The 15,211-nt window shown below is 36.6% G+C and overlaps 1 protein-coding gene across 2 annotated transcripts; it reads left to right on the top strand.

Moving 5' to 3' along the window:
* The first annotated feature begins 5,313 nt into the window (after positions 1-5,313).
* LOC109019174 (zinc finger CCCH domain-containing protein 16) lies at positions 5,314-14,129 on the top strand. Of its 2 annotated transcripts, none has more exons than XM_019001513.2 (10): positions 5,314-5,597; positions 6,890-7,130; positions 7,336-7,427; positions 7,542-7,637; positions 8,291-8,384; positions 12,042-12,259; positions 12,483-12,532; positions 12,606-12,819; positions 13,351-13,423; positions 13,763-14,129. In XM_019001513.2, exons 1-10 carry the CDS (start codon positions 5,554-5,556, stop codon positions 13,796-13,798), a joined length of 1,158 nt encoding a protein of 385 aa, XP_018857058.1. In that variant the 5' UTR covers positions 5,314-5,553; the 3' UTR covers positions 13,799-14,129. The 2 variants fall into 2 exon arrangements, with proteins under 2 accessions (XP_018857058.1, XP_018856992.1); XM_019001447.2 differs by having other exon boundaries at positions 5,315-5,597; positions 12,426-12,532.
* Positions 14,130-15,211: the final 1,082 nt, after the last annotated feature.

Here is a 15,211-nt window from a genome sequence, read left to right as displayed (position 1 = left end):
TCCCCTGAAAATATACTAGAAGACGCCCCTTCATTCAATAACTAACAGCAAAAGGCCATGGGCCACTAACAACTCTATCAATCAATTAAAATAAAACATGACACTGGGTTGGAAAGCCCATCAAACCCAATCCGATGTAATTGGGTTCATAACAAGGTCACGCCCTTGCTGCTCACGGTGGCTGGGGCCACTGCGACCAAACGCCTCTACTCCCTCAACCAATAGTAGGCCAAGTAAGCGCTCTTGTCAGACGCCCAAGACCAAACACCCATACTCCCTCAACCAGTCGTAGCCCAAGGTCACGCCCCTGCTGCTCGTGGTGGTTAGAGGCAGTACACAGCGTCACTGGAGCTACAGAGAGAGGAAAAAAGAGAAGTCAAAGGGGAGAAGTTGACGGGGTGAGATGCAGAGGGGATGAGAGAGAGAGAGAGAGAGAGAGAGGCATAGCGACAACGACAGTTTGAGATGGAGCTATCGACGATGGTGGAGGTCGTTGTAGTGAGAGAAGGGAAGACGGGGGTCAAGGGTGCGACGGCACGGGGAGAGAGAGGGAGAAGGAAAAGAAAGAGAGGAAGAAAGAAGGGGAATTAGGGTTTTGGACAATCCGATCCTAGCCTACAAGTATCCAATTTTTAATCTAAGGGTGAAAATATTACATGGAGAAATAAGAGATAAAGAAATAGAGAAAATATATAAGGAAGGGAAATACACTAAATTTTAAAACAAAAGTTTTTATTCTTGATCCAAAAATAATATTCTTCATCATAAAATAAAATGATAAATTTTAATATATAATTCTTAGGCGAAATAAAATCATCTAATTAGAGTTTTTAACATAAAATAAAACGATGAACATTAAATAATATTTATAAAGAAATAAAATCATTTAAATAAAATAAATTTGTAAAACTATATTATTTTCGGGTTCTAAAATTTAAAGAGACTTACTTAAAAAATAGGCTTGGTTCATTAACACTAAAAATATTCCATTTAAAATAATTTTAGACTTTAAAAATATTTGAAAGATTTTCAAACACTTTGCTCAATTTAAAAATAATCCACCAGATTTAAAATAAATATTTAAGATAGCATTATTTTTGTCCAAGATTTCTTAAAATTCTAAATTTATTTCATATAGGAACATTTACAGAACTAGATGAATTCCCTACATCCATCGAGTAACTTAATAAACAACATCAATTCTAGATATATATTTCCCTTGAACTATAAATAACGTTCTTTTAACTTAAAAAACTTTTGCCTTGTATATGATGTTGTGCAAAATCTATTTTCGAAAAGCTTTTTTGACACTCTTTTTATATATATTGTTATGAGATAATGTTTTTTTTTTTTTTTGGTTTATTTAGAAGATTTTACTTATTTTTTCATTTTTTAAATAAATTGCTATTATAATCTATTTTTTTGAAAATATCTTACTTTTTGGCAGACTTTTATTTTTCTTCAATGTCCTAGCCTTATATCGGAGCGAGGAAGCACCTAACGCTAGTGAGTGCATAAGGCATATAACCCGACGAAGTAAGGTCGAGTTAATATGAATCTCTGTTTATGACGCATTCATCACGGTGTATAAACCGTTGATGGTGCGATAACTAGCAGGAATACGCGGTGCAAAGGGGAGCCGTGTTGTGTCCACCCTCTGAATAAGAATAAGAGCTTATAAAATAATGATCACTTGATGAAAATCTCATGATATGATATGGATCACTCGATGCAAATCTTGTGATATGTTTTGATAAGACAAGTTCTGAATAAGTTCACTTGAATAAGAAAAAGTTAAGAAGTTTTTATGAAAAGCAAAAGTCTCCATTATAAGTCTTTTGGAAATGATCAACTGCATAAGTCAAGTTCTGGTCAAGGCATAAGTCGAGTACATGCCCATTCACGCATTTCATGATATATCTTTTGTATCCTTGTGTTAATTGTGGTATGTTGTGTGATTACTTACTGAGATTTTTTGAAATCTCATTGTAGTAGTTTCTACTACCATTTCTCAACCGGAATGTTAGAAGTTGTACAGGTACCTCAGATACCCAGGAAACATGAACCCGGATGGTTCCCTGATAGAGGACGAGTACAATGTTCAGGCTCGTTAAGACTACACTGCTGATGTATTAATTCATACGGCTAAGCTTCTTAGGGAGATCTTACATAGTATTAGTGTGACTGAGATTAATGCTACGATCTATCAACCCTCTAAGAACTTGAAGTTTTTGTGGAATATGGACCAGTTGTCTACGTATTTAGAGTGAGCCTTTAAGGTCTCGGCTGACGCAAAAGTAGTAGTAAAGAAATTATATCTGTTATCGCCTGAGCCTCAAGAATCCCATGAAGTCTTTTGGTGTCTATCTCCCGATGAGACAATGGTTATGAAGAGTACGAGAGTTTAAGTATTTTGAAAAGATAGAAAAAAAAAAAAAAAAAAAGAGAGAAGGCAACAATATTTATGACCAACTTTTGTGGATTTATGTTGCTTTTATGGAAATCCCATGTTTTGAGAGATTAAACTTTACTATATGTTATTTTGGGATTTTATGCCTTTATAGCTTATGTTTATTGTTGGACAATGTTTGGGGTTATAATATTAGTACGGTGCTATGTGCTTTGTAATTGCTTATTGCGTTGCTTAGTTTATCCGACTTTTATTAATTTTTCGTTGCTATGCTATTGCATACTGCTAGAGTACTTAGGTGCATAGCATATTATCTGTCATATATGATGGGTGTGTAGTCTTGTGTTACATGTCCCGACGTCTCTGTCACCGTCCAATCCCAAACGAGGTCTGGGGCACCACATTTGGTGCAATGGAGTTGACCATTCCTCTTTTGAGCTTTGGCACTCTGGTGGTATGTCTGTAATTTTCTTGAATTTTTCAAGCACTTTAGACATTAAAACACAAAACCATAGCCTCAGCTCTCGTTTGGATTCAGAAAGTGTTTCATCTTATCTCATCTCATCATTACAACTTTTTTAAATTCTCACACAAAATATAATAAGCAATTCGACTTTTTCAAATATCAAAACAATAATAATATTAAAAAATAATTTTCTGATAATTTTTTTAAAAAATTTTATCTTTCAACTAAAATCATCTCATCTTATTTTTGAATCCAAACCAGCCTTCAGTATTTGATTTCTCATTTCTCACTCCGGCAGTTTGGAATGAGTTTTTGCGGTTTCATTTCTCATTTCCTGTTTGAATTTTTTTAATAACTAACCACGTGGCATGCCATATGCGAGTTGAACGGTAAGATTGACCGATAAAGTTGATGGGGCAAGCATCATTTTCCTTCAGATATTAAGGCCTGGTTTGAACAGAATCGCTTCTAAGTGGTCGGTCCGATAAGACTTGAATAACAACCCTCCACTTAGGTTTTGACACCTCAACAAATGCAGTAAACTCACGGTATACTCGTGTGCATGGAATAGAAAGGGGCAGACTTCGGCTCAGCATACGCGTGTTGTGCTTCCTTCAGACTTTGCGACTGTGTGCTTCCACGCCGAGCAGACCTCCACTGCCACTAGTCCACCACCATGCCGAGTAATTGTCCAAGACTTTTCAGAGAAAGGCTTGTGGTTTTTTGTAACAAAAATGTTGTGTCCTAAATAGCCTCTGCTCTGATTTTGTGGCTCAAAGGTTGTGATATAAAACCTGGAAGCTTGTTGATTTTTTGCCCCTAGAAGGGATGAGATGTATCCTAGGTTGTTAATTGTCAAACTTCAGTACAGGTTCTCCATATACTCTATCGTTTTTTTTATTTTTTATTTTTGTCTTTCTGAGTTATATCCTTTATTGTTCGAGTTCATTTTTCTCCCTCCTTTTTGTTCATATAAATGGGGCTCCTTGTTTTCTCTGCATGGATTCACGACAGATCTTGAACATGGATGGTGCGAAAACCAGAGAGGATGGGGGTTGCTAATGGCTAGAGATTTCGGGAAAAGGAGGAGGAATGCTTCAAATCTGATGCAGGCCATTTTACATTTCATAGGATAGATCGCCTACGTGTCACCACCTAATTGGTGGGCTATTATCTCCAAATAATAAGTCCGACCGGCCTACAGATCTTCTCTGATTTGAATAGAGCTTCCATCTCATCTATTCATTCCATTTTGGGTCGTGCTACGTACAGTCCCCGTTGGGGGCTTGCGTGCGCACGAAAAGGATATTTATGTCATTTTTTTTGTAATTTTGGTCAAATGTCAAAAATATCCCTCACTTTATCTTCCTCCCTCAAGCAATGCGAGAACTCTTTGCACTTTGAATCTTTATCTCTCTATGCAGAACACGGGCCCAGACTCGTCGACTCGAAGCAAAGTGGCCTTGCGTTTGAGTGTTTGAAAATAGATCTCTACCGTTTGAGTTCCCTCTACATCTCCTCCACCACTGTCAGCATGCATAGTCTCATTCGAAGCGTTTGAGTGCTCTGAAAGTCGTTGTCGTCCTCCAAAAACATATGCTTAAAAACAGACCACTTCAAAGATGATCCAGATGAATTTTGTTCTGAAATTTTAGTCTCCTACGAGAAAAACTTTGATTGCTCACATATGTAAAAGAATCATTCCAATCTTTCCCATAGGTAATTTCCCCATCAGGACTATCACAAGAGCGATCTTGCATTCTTGAACTAATATACCCATTTGAAAAATCATCTTGAATATCAGGAGATCCAGGCCTAAATTGAATATTGATTTGTAGCCGCAACATGGATTTGAGTTAAGACGATAACATACATGACCAGTAAATATTGATTTAATGAAGGATTTTGCAAGATTCTACGAGTTCATTTTCTAACATTCTATCTGGTGGACTGGGATGAGGTAGGGGATGGCGGACACACGCTCGCCGCTCAGGAAAGGGACGAAGGACTAGCTTTTAGTAAGGACTCAAGAAGGTCATTTTGTTGGTCTTCTCCAATACGCACCGTTTGCTCCAGTCAATCGACATCTCAATTCCACTTAAATGAAACGATGCGTCTCATAACACGTCAAGTGTGTGCAGGGAGTCCCCTGACCAGGACTGCGTTTAGAATTATTCTTCCATTTTATCTTACATTTAAATATCTTAAATACAAATAATTTTTTATTTCAAATATTCAAATTTTTTATCTAATTATTATAATTTTTTTAAACTTCTAAATAAAACATAAAAAAAATTTAATTTTTTCAAATATTAAAATAAAAATAATTAAAAAAAATATTATAATAATAATTTTATTTAACTTTTTTTTTTTCATTTCTAAAAATTTCATAAAATATTTTAATTCAAACCATTTCTGACTCCCATCTCAATTCAAATGTCCCGTTACTATTTCCAAATCATTCTAATTTTACTTCCCTCTACATTCTTCGTTAGGATAGATCATCGATTCATCGTGTGCGAGCCCGAGGGGAATTAGCTTTGAACTCGTTGGTCTAAGATTCAGGCGGTGAGACTAGCTCTGAACTTGCGCATCCCCAGCCCTAGCAGTTTGCGTATACTTTCAACTTTTGATTGCATTCTCTCTCTCCAGAGAAGAGAAGAGGAGGGAGAAGAGGATGTCGTTTAAGAAAGAACCCTGCAGAAACTTTCAGCGTGGTCAGTAAGTACTCTTCTTTTTTTGATAAAGGCTCGCGAAGTAGACAGCAAGCAACAGCTTCTCAGCCCCCTAACCTTTCTATTATATTATTAAAGCGCTATCGCCGCCTTCTTTCTACTTAGTGCTTCTTTCTCTATATTTGTTATGATTGTTGCTTATGTTGGGGTATTGGGCTATTTTTCTTCTCCTCCTCCTCTTTATATTTACCTGGATTGTCAAGTCGATAGCAATTCTGCTCATGGATTGTTGTTGTTGTCTTTTGTTTTAAACTCTTAACGTAATTACCTGTGCACAAATCAAGGGGCCCTTTTATCCATTTCCTTTGCTGACCATGATACTGATTTTGATTTTTGGGTAATTTGAATCCATGTTGACATCTATAGGAGAGATTTCTCTTGCTCTACAATCTATTTGTTTGGTAGGCAAATCTTAACTCATAATAAGACCAAAATTTTAAATATAACTGTGCCTGCCCGTCGTAGACATATATTACCATGGAAGAGTGTCATTTTTTTGACAATTCACTCCCATTACATAATGAATAATTTCTTCACCTCTTGCGTCATTGGAAGTATATTTGTTTTTTCAGAGGTTTTTCGAGGAGTAAGAGATGCTTTTCCCCATGAAATTGAGCAAAATTTTAATTCTGTTGACGAAACTAAACACTAAGTCAAGATTTGAATGCGTTTTAAACTCCCATCCTGGTCAAATGGGACATCTTAGAGTTGTGTTGATATGACGGATTTTGGGGAAGTTTAGATTGGTGAAAAGATATGAGTTTAAGTGGCATCAAAGCTATCGTTGTAGAAGCAAATAAGGTCTCTAGAAGACTAGATCCATGATGCTTGATGCAGATACGGGGTAAAAGAGAACAATGGAGAGCTAAGTTGACACTGGAAGTTTATTACCTAGGTTCGTTCTTGTGGGTAGGAGATCTTTGGTTTTTACTTTTAATTTTTTGGATTACCTTTCTTTTTCAAGTTAAAAGTTGGTTAAATCGTGTGAGGGGGTTGATTAAATTATATGACCAATTCGAATAAGAATGTTTCTTTGGTAACATCTTGCCCATGGGCCCGCTATTGCGCCTGTTTCTTTGTTCTTTTTCAGCCTAGAGATTTATGGTCTGATCAGTTGGCATTTATTATCATGGGGCATTTCCATTAATATCCCCCATCTCATTAGTGGCCACAAAATTAAATTATGCCTTAGATGCTAATTCCAGTGTAGATTGATATTTTTCTGCGTATACTGGCTGACTTTTATTTTTAGATTTTCTAATTTCTTATCACTTTCAGTTGTCGATTTGGCGAAGCGTGTAGATATCTTCATGTGACTCAGCAACAGCCGAAATCTAATGTCTTTGGATTTGGGACCCAAACTGGTTTAAGTCAACAGAAAAAGTCAAATCCTTTAGGATTTGGGACTCAAACGGGCTCTCACCAACAGCAGAAGTCCAATCCTTTTGGCTTTGGTGTTCAGAGCAGTTCTCACCCAAAAGCGGGTACAGATTTTGTATCCAAACAGAATCAATCCAAGGTTCTTTCCCTTCTTAAATAGTAGTCTACATGTCAAAAGAAAGGTCTCTGATGTTACTTGGGCATCTATGTCATTATCACTAACGTATGGATGATTGTTTTCAAAAGTTTCTTGTGTTAACATGCTTTGGATGATTTAAATCTATCGTTCCCTATAATAAATTTATGATATTATGCTTGTTGATGATAAATTACTTGTGGATTAGCTTTTTCAAAATACATGGACTCGTTCCACCTCCACACCTACTGGTGTTGCCCCACAGAAATCTGATAATGAGACTCAAGCAGCAAATCATAAGTATGTACTTGTCTATAGGTTATGCTTTTTTCTGTCTACAGATCTATAGCCCTGCACTAATTCTTTCATGACTAACTGTTAACCTCATCCAATTTGAACTAATGTTTTTTGAAGGTGCACTGACCCTGAGGCTTGCAGACGCCAAATTGTAGAAGATTTTGAGTCTGAAAGACCACTTTGGAAGCTAACATGCTATGGTCATTCGAAAAAGTATGTCTCACTAACCAGATCCAGCATAGCACTGCTATCAAAGATTTTCCATTTAAATTTAAAATTGCACTGTAAATTAGTTTTCAAAAAATGATATCCTGGATGGTTTTTTTTAGGGGTAATCTCAGGAATTTTGAAGAACTGATACTGGTTTTCTTTACAACTTTGGTTATGGGCACTAACCAGCGTACTGAACCTACAACCTCTCTTTAATGTCACAGTGAGTGGTTTGATGGCTCAGTAAGTGTGCTGCCTTTGAATCCATTAAGTTATTGACCAGTCTTTTGTGACCCTAACTTCCCAAAATGGAGGAAATCAACTGGCAGATGAGTTTGCCTGCATGGTTTTGGGCATTCTTGAAGCCACATGTTGTAGCCTCCATTGTAGATAGGAATTGGGAAAAGGCAGTGCATTTTAGAGAAGTATATGCAAGGATTGCTCACTACTTAAATTGTTGTACTATATGCAATATCTCAAGAAAAGAAGAACAGAGAAGAAATTGATAGTCAGAAAATTTTGATTGCATGGAATAAATATTTTGTTTCCTATTTACATATTTTTTTGAACTACTACCACTCCACTATATTCTGATCCTTTCTCGATGAGAATATAAATCCAACTGTGGTGTAAGTTCGGAATTATTCTGTTTGCAGTGCACCTTGTGACATTGTTGGTGATATTAGCTATGAAGAATTGCGGGCAGCAGCATACGATGATGCTAAGCGTGGGTTGGATTTTCAGTCAATAGTGAGAAAACCTGACATACCGCATTTCACTTTTCTCATGATGTGTCAAATTTTATATTCTCAAATTGATGATATTTTTATTTCACCTTGTGATGGTTTTTTGTACTCTTGAACTTTTATTTACCATTACCTAAATGGGGGATATATTGAGTTTTGGTAAGTTACCAAAAATCTAAAAGTGGGGAATATAATATTTTAATTGTTGCTTTGCATTATAAAGTGTCAAATTTATTTTTTTGAGAAGTAATAAGAAATTTTATTGAAATAAAGATAGGCGTAAGCCAGGTACACCGGAAGCATACATGTGAAAACACCGCTTTAATAACTAGAAACTGTTATAAGGAAATCATGGAAGCTAAGAACATGAAAATCTAAAGCAATGACCCACGTAAATAAAGTCTTCCATAAAAAACTCCTAAACTCTTCTACAGAGCGTTCATGATCCTCAAAATTTCTATCATTTCTTTCACTCCAGATACACCAAAGAATACAAATGGGGGGTCATCTTCCACATAACTGCAATCTGTGCTGTCCCTGAGATCCCTCTCCAACTTGCAAGTAATTCAACTACCCTTCCCGGCATTGTCGATGCTAGCCCCATTATGCTAAAAAAATAATTCCATGTATCCTTGGAAAACTCACAATGTAGGAGTAAATGGTCCACTGTTTTTGCACATACAATACCAATCCATAATTACAAGACCAGGCCTTCTTAAGTTATCAATGGTTAGAATCTTCCCAAGGGCTGCTGTCCAAACAAAGAACGCAGCCTTGGGAGGTGCTTTTCTCCTCCATATGGTCTTCCACGAAAAGTTGGGGAAAGATTGGGCTGTAAGTGTCTCATAAAAAGAACCTACCGAGAATTTCCCTTGCTTAGAAGGTCTCCATACCAAGTTGTCTTCAGCTGTAACAGGAAGAGAAATATTATTGAGTAGGTTAAAAAATTCCACCAGCACACACACCTTCCAGTCATGAGCCTCCCTAGTGAGATTGATGGTCCACTCTTGAGAATCATGTGTGGATCACCGCAAGTCAGCCACCATCGCTTCTTTCTCCCGCGCAATTCTGAAAATAGAGGGGTAAGTAACCTTAAGAGCCGTGTCTCCCACCCACACATCATGCCAAAAACTAATCCTCTGGCCATTCCCCATACACATCCTGGTGTTACTAGAAAAAACCCTCATCCTTTCCTTATATGCTTCCATAAGCCCACACCATATGCCCCCCTCTCCTCATTAGAGCACAAAGACCCCCCCTTCCTCTCACTCCCATACTTCGCATCAATCACCCCTTTCCATGAGGCTTCCCTCTCATAGTTATAGCGACAACCATTTCCCTAATAGGGCCTTATTAAAGACCCTTACATTGCAAACCCCCAAACCACCCTCTCTCAAAGGAATGACTTAGTTGTGATTATAGTTGTGCTGTGTTATGTATTTTGAAGTTTGTTAAAGTTTTAAAAGGAATGACTTAGCTTTTTTTTTCACTTTGTTGATGTCTTATAGAGGGTGCCCATTTAACCCAACAAATCATATACTAATAGATCCAATATATTTTTAGGAAAAGTCTAAATGCAAGCATTTTGGCGCACCCTTGCATACGAAATGTGACCAGGCAAAACAAAAACGTTGCATTTTGCATTTTGGTGTGGGACTAATCTTTGAGTTTCACGCCTTCTCTCCCATTCCCCCATAGCCGAACCTTCCATTCTCTTCTTCTCCAATTGACTGAAACACGTCTTGTAGCATCCCCTAATTCTCTTCTCTTCCATTCCAACACGCTTCTTGCAAACTCCTATAGACTTTGCCACTTAAACCCTAGTCTGTCTTTGGATTAAAACCTAGAAATTTACAGACCCAAAAAATGGAAAGCATGATCTGAAACACAGAAACTGGGGAATATCTATTTTGTATTTGACTTTCACATTTTTATTATTATTATGATTTTTTTCCCCTTTTGGGTTTTGTTTTTTGAATAAATATTAGTTTCTTGTGGTATGATTTGGGTATACTTTACTTATACAAGAAGAAGAAATGACGTGAGCAGAGGAGGAATGGTGGGGTTTGGTGTTGATGGGATTTCGGAAACGAGAGTGGCATTGTTGATCAGATTATTACAACCTGTAATCCCAAAACCACGAACAAAAAGAGTGAAAATAAGATAGCAAATCTGAGAAGGTTATGAATCTTTTTACAAACATGTGGTCGACATTTTGGAAATGAGAGTCAATTTTGAGGGCATTGTTTCTTCGGCTATGGTGGCAAACACAACAAAAGTTCCATGGGTGATAAAGGGAGGGATGACTTTATGAAATTATTCAGACTTTAGGTTGTTTTCATGAATGACTTTCTGAAATTATTTTTTTATTTTTTTGTTTTATTTTTTGGATGACTTTCTGGAATTATTCCTCATAGACGTGAGGTTGCTGCTGCTGTGCTAGTGGAAAGAGTAGTTGAACGCTTGGGAGAGGAATGAGAGTGAAGTCTGGCGTGGGGAGGAACGAGAGAACAGATGCCTTTCGTCTTTCTTCTTTTTGTGTTTTTTTCTGAGTTTTTTTAATAAAAAAATGCTCCTAGTCAGCTGGGGTGCGCAAATTCGTGCACCAAATCGTCTATATATAGTAGAATTCATGTTTTTATATGCTTTTCTGAGACTAGAGTATAGTTTTGAAAGCAAACACATAGGCACATTCATTTTACTCCTTTCCAGGTTGGCTGCAAGTCTATTGAGATGTAGACCATGTTCTTTAATGTTAGCATAGATACAGACTTTAAAATGTTTAGACTAGCTCTGAGCAAATTGAATAGAAAGGTAAAAGTGCATCTTATATCCTTATTGTGAAGTTCGTATTCTCGATGAAAAGTTCAAAACCCTAGAAATAAAATGGCAATTTTTGGAAAATGTACAAAGAGGCATAATTGTCGATGAACTATTATGACTAGCCTCCTGTGTGTGTTTGGCACATGCAAGATGCTTTCACATCGGTAAAAAAAGTATAGAACATGCCTTAAGTTGAAAAAGTATAGAACATGGCTGATATCATCATTGAAACTTAGCTCTAAAACGAGAATGAAATTATGATAACATCCCTTTGTAATCATAACAGTATAACAATAATAGGTAAAAACAACAAAATGACAATGAATAATAGGTAGGCATATTAAATTGATTTATTCATTCTATGCCAATTTCCGACAACTTGCCTTCCGTGTTTGTGCCCTTAGCTGGCCTAATATTTTCTGCAATTGCAATGGCTTCTTTATCTCTTTTACCTTCAACAAAACAAGACTTTTCAGACATAGAATAGGGAAAAATCTCTTTTTCTTTTCCCCCCTTTCTTTCTTTCACAACTTAGAATTTGGATAGATATCTATTTATTAGACTACAAATAACATGTGCCATGGCTTCTGCTGAGCCTCGGCTATATTTCTGCACTTCATTTCATGAAGTTATTCTATGGTGATCTAAATGTTAACCATCTAATACTTTGTAGATCTTTTCCTAAATTTATATGTTTTTCCACCTGTCTTGCTGTAATTTGTTTTTTTGGAAATATGTGTAGCAATGGTTTTCAGCAGCTGTTCAAAAGAATAATAGTTTTGGAATTAGTTTTGAAAGCATTGCTTCTTTGCTCAGAAAATGATTATGCTCTCTACAGGTTGAGAGAGAGAGGAACTTACTCAGTTCCAAGTTAGTCGAGTTTGATAACCTCCTCCGTAAGCCATATGCAGTTCTACCAGGCCGTTCTTCTAGCCAAACCCCTTTTTCTGGTGCCAGACCCAATTCGTTTCCACTGACTGCTCAAAATAGTCCCCCTCCTTTGGTCTCGAGCTTTAATCAACTAGGTGCATCACAAAATTTGGGTCTCGGAATTAGGTAAGAACCACTTATTGAATTTAGTTGCCTAATTATTCATAGTTTTGTTTGATTTGTAAAACCATATTGGTTAGGGTTTTTACTGATGGGCCATACTGACTTCTGGAAATCTCATTTCTTTCATTACCTTTTGGCTCTTAAAAACCCATTGAACGTATTTTCTCAGGCCCTTTACACCATCTAACAATGCTTTTGTGCAACTAAATGCAAACCCATATTCTAGCCAGGCATCAAATACATTTGGAACAAACAATATGCCACATAGAAGTGAAGGTACAATCATTGAAGGTTTCCTTTCGTGTACTCCTGCCAGTGCTTTTGCACTGCTAATGATATCATATGGTAGGTGCATTTAATGGCCAAATTCCTGCCCAGACACGTGGAAGTTCCTTTACATCTAATATAGCAGGCTTCAACAACGGTGATGACATAAATGCTGGAAGTATATCTCCAGCAGCACCTGCTCAAATTTCAAATTCAAGCAGTAACCACTCACCTGTCGTTCCAAATGGGCCCAACTTTAGTGCAGGTGAACCAGCAAACACAGATGTTCAGTTCATGTAAGTTTGTCAAGAAACTACTTATTTGTGGTTTGAGTAACTAGAATTAGTAATAACCTGCTTGTTTTACTTTTGTGAATTAGTATTATCTCAATTAGCTGTCGGGTTTGAGAGTATCTAATGATGCATCTGGAATTAACTTTACTCAACATGGGTTTGAATCAAACAACATACTTGGATTGGCTTGAAACTTCTTGGCTTAATTGCTTCATGCAAGGCGCATTTACGATCACATTTAACTTTCAAATTGGGTCATCGTGTCTTTACATACTGCTTGACCGACCTTCTTTGTTACATTTGCCATGCTATTTTAGCCCCTCTTTTTTGGTCTATTTGGGCATCTCTAGCTTGAATAAAATTTGTCTTATTATATTTCTCATTAGAATTTGAAATTCAAATTGATAACATGTCATATTTAAATTTTAAAAGATTTTTTTTTTTAAAAGGATTAACAGATCAATTTTTTTTTTTTAAAAAGAACTGTCATATGCGCTCATATTTTATCTTTGGCTTCTCTAATGAATTCTGCAGGAATAACTTGCAAACAGAAGATGTGTCTGGGAACTTGAGTGTTTGGTTAAAAGAGAGATGGAATCCTGGAGAGGTAAAAGGCTTATATTTGTGCTATATATGCCGTAAGCATGACTTGCAACTTACATAATGGTTTTGTGAGTTTTAAGATTTTTCGCCTTATTTTAAGTGTGTAGGCATTTGAAGAACTGGTATATTGGCCATTTTAATGACATAATTCTATTACTTCTCCTTTATTATCTATAATTTTGGAAGCATTAAGCTTTGCTTCTATAAAACCACGTCATCCTTTCCCCGCGCACAAATTTTGGAAACTTAAAGGTCAACATATTTATCAAAGTAATTGTCTTGAATAAAGGCTCTTGGGTCGTGTAACTGATTTCTCTTTTACTTTGACTTTGTTTTTACCCAGATTCCAGAAGAGGCACCTCCAGATGCATTTGTCTAGCAAGGATACTTGTGGGTTTAGATGGAAGAGGTTCTTAGTAGTTTTCTATAATCTAACAAATCAAATATATTGTCGTTACTTGCAAAATAAGCATCCTTAGGAACGTAGCTGCAGAAAGACTGGATCAGTCTCCCAGCTTGTCAAGAAGAGAGAGTTGCACATTTGAAGCAAAGCATAGCGATGTTATGGCCCTTAGCACTGGAATTTGTGAATTAAGCCCATTATTCATCTATTTGAATACCGACAAGATTTGATCGCCCGATGTTTTAAATGAACTTACAAAGATAATAACCACTTCGTTATAAAAAAGATAATGTTCTCTTTGCCGTAATTTTCTCTATTACGTCGGTTGGTGCCATCTGCGTGTGCCGCGTGTAGTTAATTGGTCTTCACAACATCTTAGCCAACATGTCAACTTCCCGTTTCACGAGCAACTTTTTGAATGCCTCACCTTTCGTCATTCTTTCAAATTTTCAACGCAGTCACAACATGCCATAATTTAGGGCTCTTAATAAACCAGTCAATTTAATAGTTCATATTTAAGGCTGTAAATGAACTAGTCAGTGCAATAATTCACTTGATACTTGCTTGATTTAATTCGAATTGAACTCAAGTTGTGAAAAAAAGTTCATTTGTGACAACGAATTCTTGCTCGATTAGTAAATAATACATATAACAGAGAATTACAGCCATTAATTGCATCAATTCAAGCACATTACTGTATGTGAATGCCTGTGTGAGGCGAGGGTTCATGTACTAAGGAAATTTCTTTTTGACGTAACATAAGAAATACATGACACAATTATCTCTGCTATCTCTAACATGATTATCCCAATGAGGAAAGCCATTGCATAATATATGAGAACTCAAATGGTACTCATATTTCCATCTTCATAATGGAAACCACCAACTACGAGTTCTAGGACAAAATCAATAAAAGTGCAGTGGTGAGCAATTTTCTCAGCAGCATCATCCAAAACAGATCACAATGCATGATATTTAATCTTTACTCTGTTTTGCTAGTGCTTCAGCCGTTAAACGTTTAAATGCAGCTTGAGGATCTTTGATGGGTTTCACTTAAGGTTACATTTGGAACATGGAAGTAGCTGAGCTCATCTGAGTTGAATTCAAATTGAAACCAAACCCAACATCCAAAACACAATTCCCAAGTCACTATACATCACTCAACTCAAGACTTCTTGACATGTGGGACCCACAACTTTTTTCAACTCAATATTTCTTTACACGAGGGATCCACAGCCTTTTCAACTTTCCATTAATATATTTAAACTCATCTTAACATTTAAATACATCTAAACTCATCTTAAGTGGGTCTCACAAAACTCACTCCACCATTTCAACTCACTAATATTCATAAAAAAATTTCATTCATCTTAGCTCAGCTCAAGATCC

Source organism: Juglans regia, chromosome 6 (assembly GCF_001411555.2).
Source record: "Juglans regia cultivar Chandler chromosome 6, Walnut 2.0, whole genome shotgun sequence".
Classification (NCBI taxonomy): Eukaryota; Viridiplantae; Streptophyta; class Magnoliopsida; order Fagales; family Juglandaceae; genus Juglans; species Juglans regia.
This window is presented reverse-complemented; position numbering and strand designations above follow the sequence as displayed.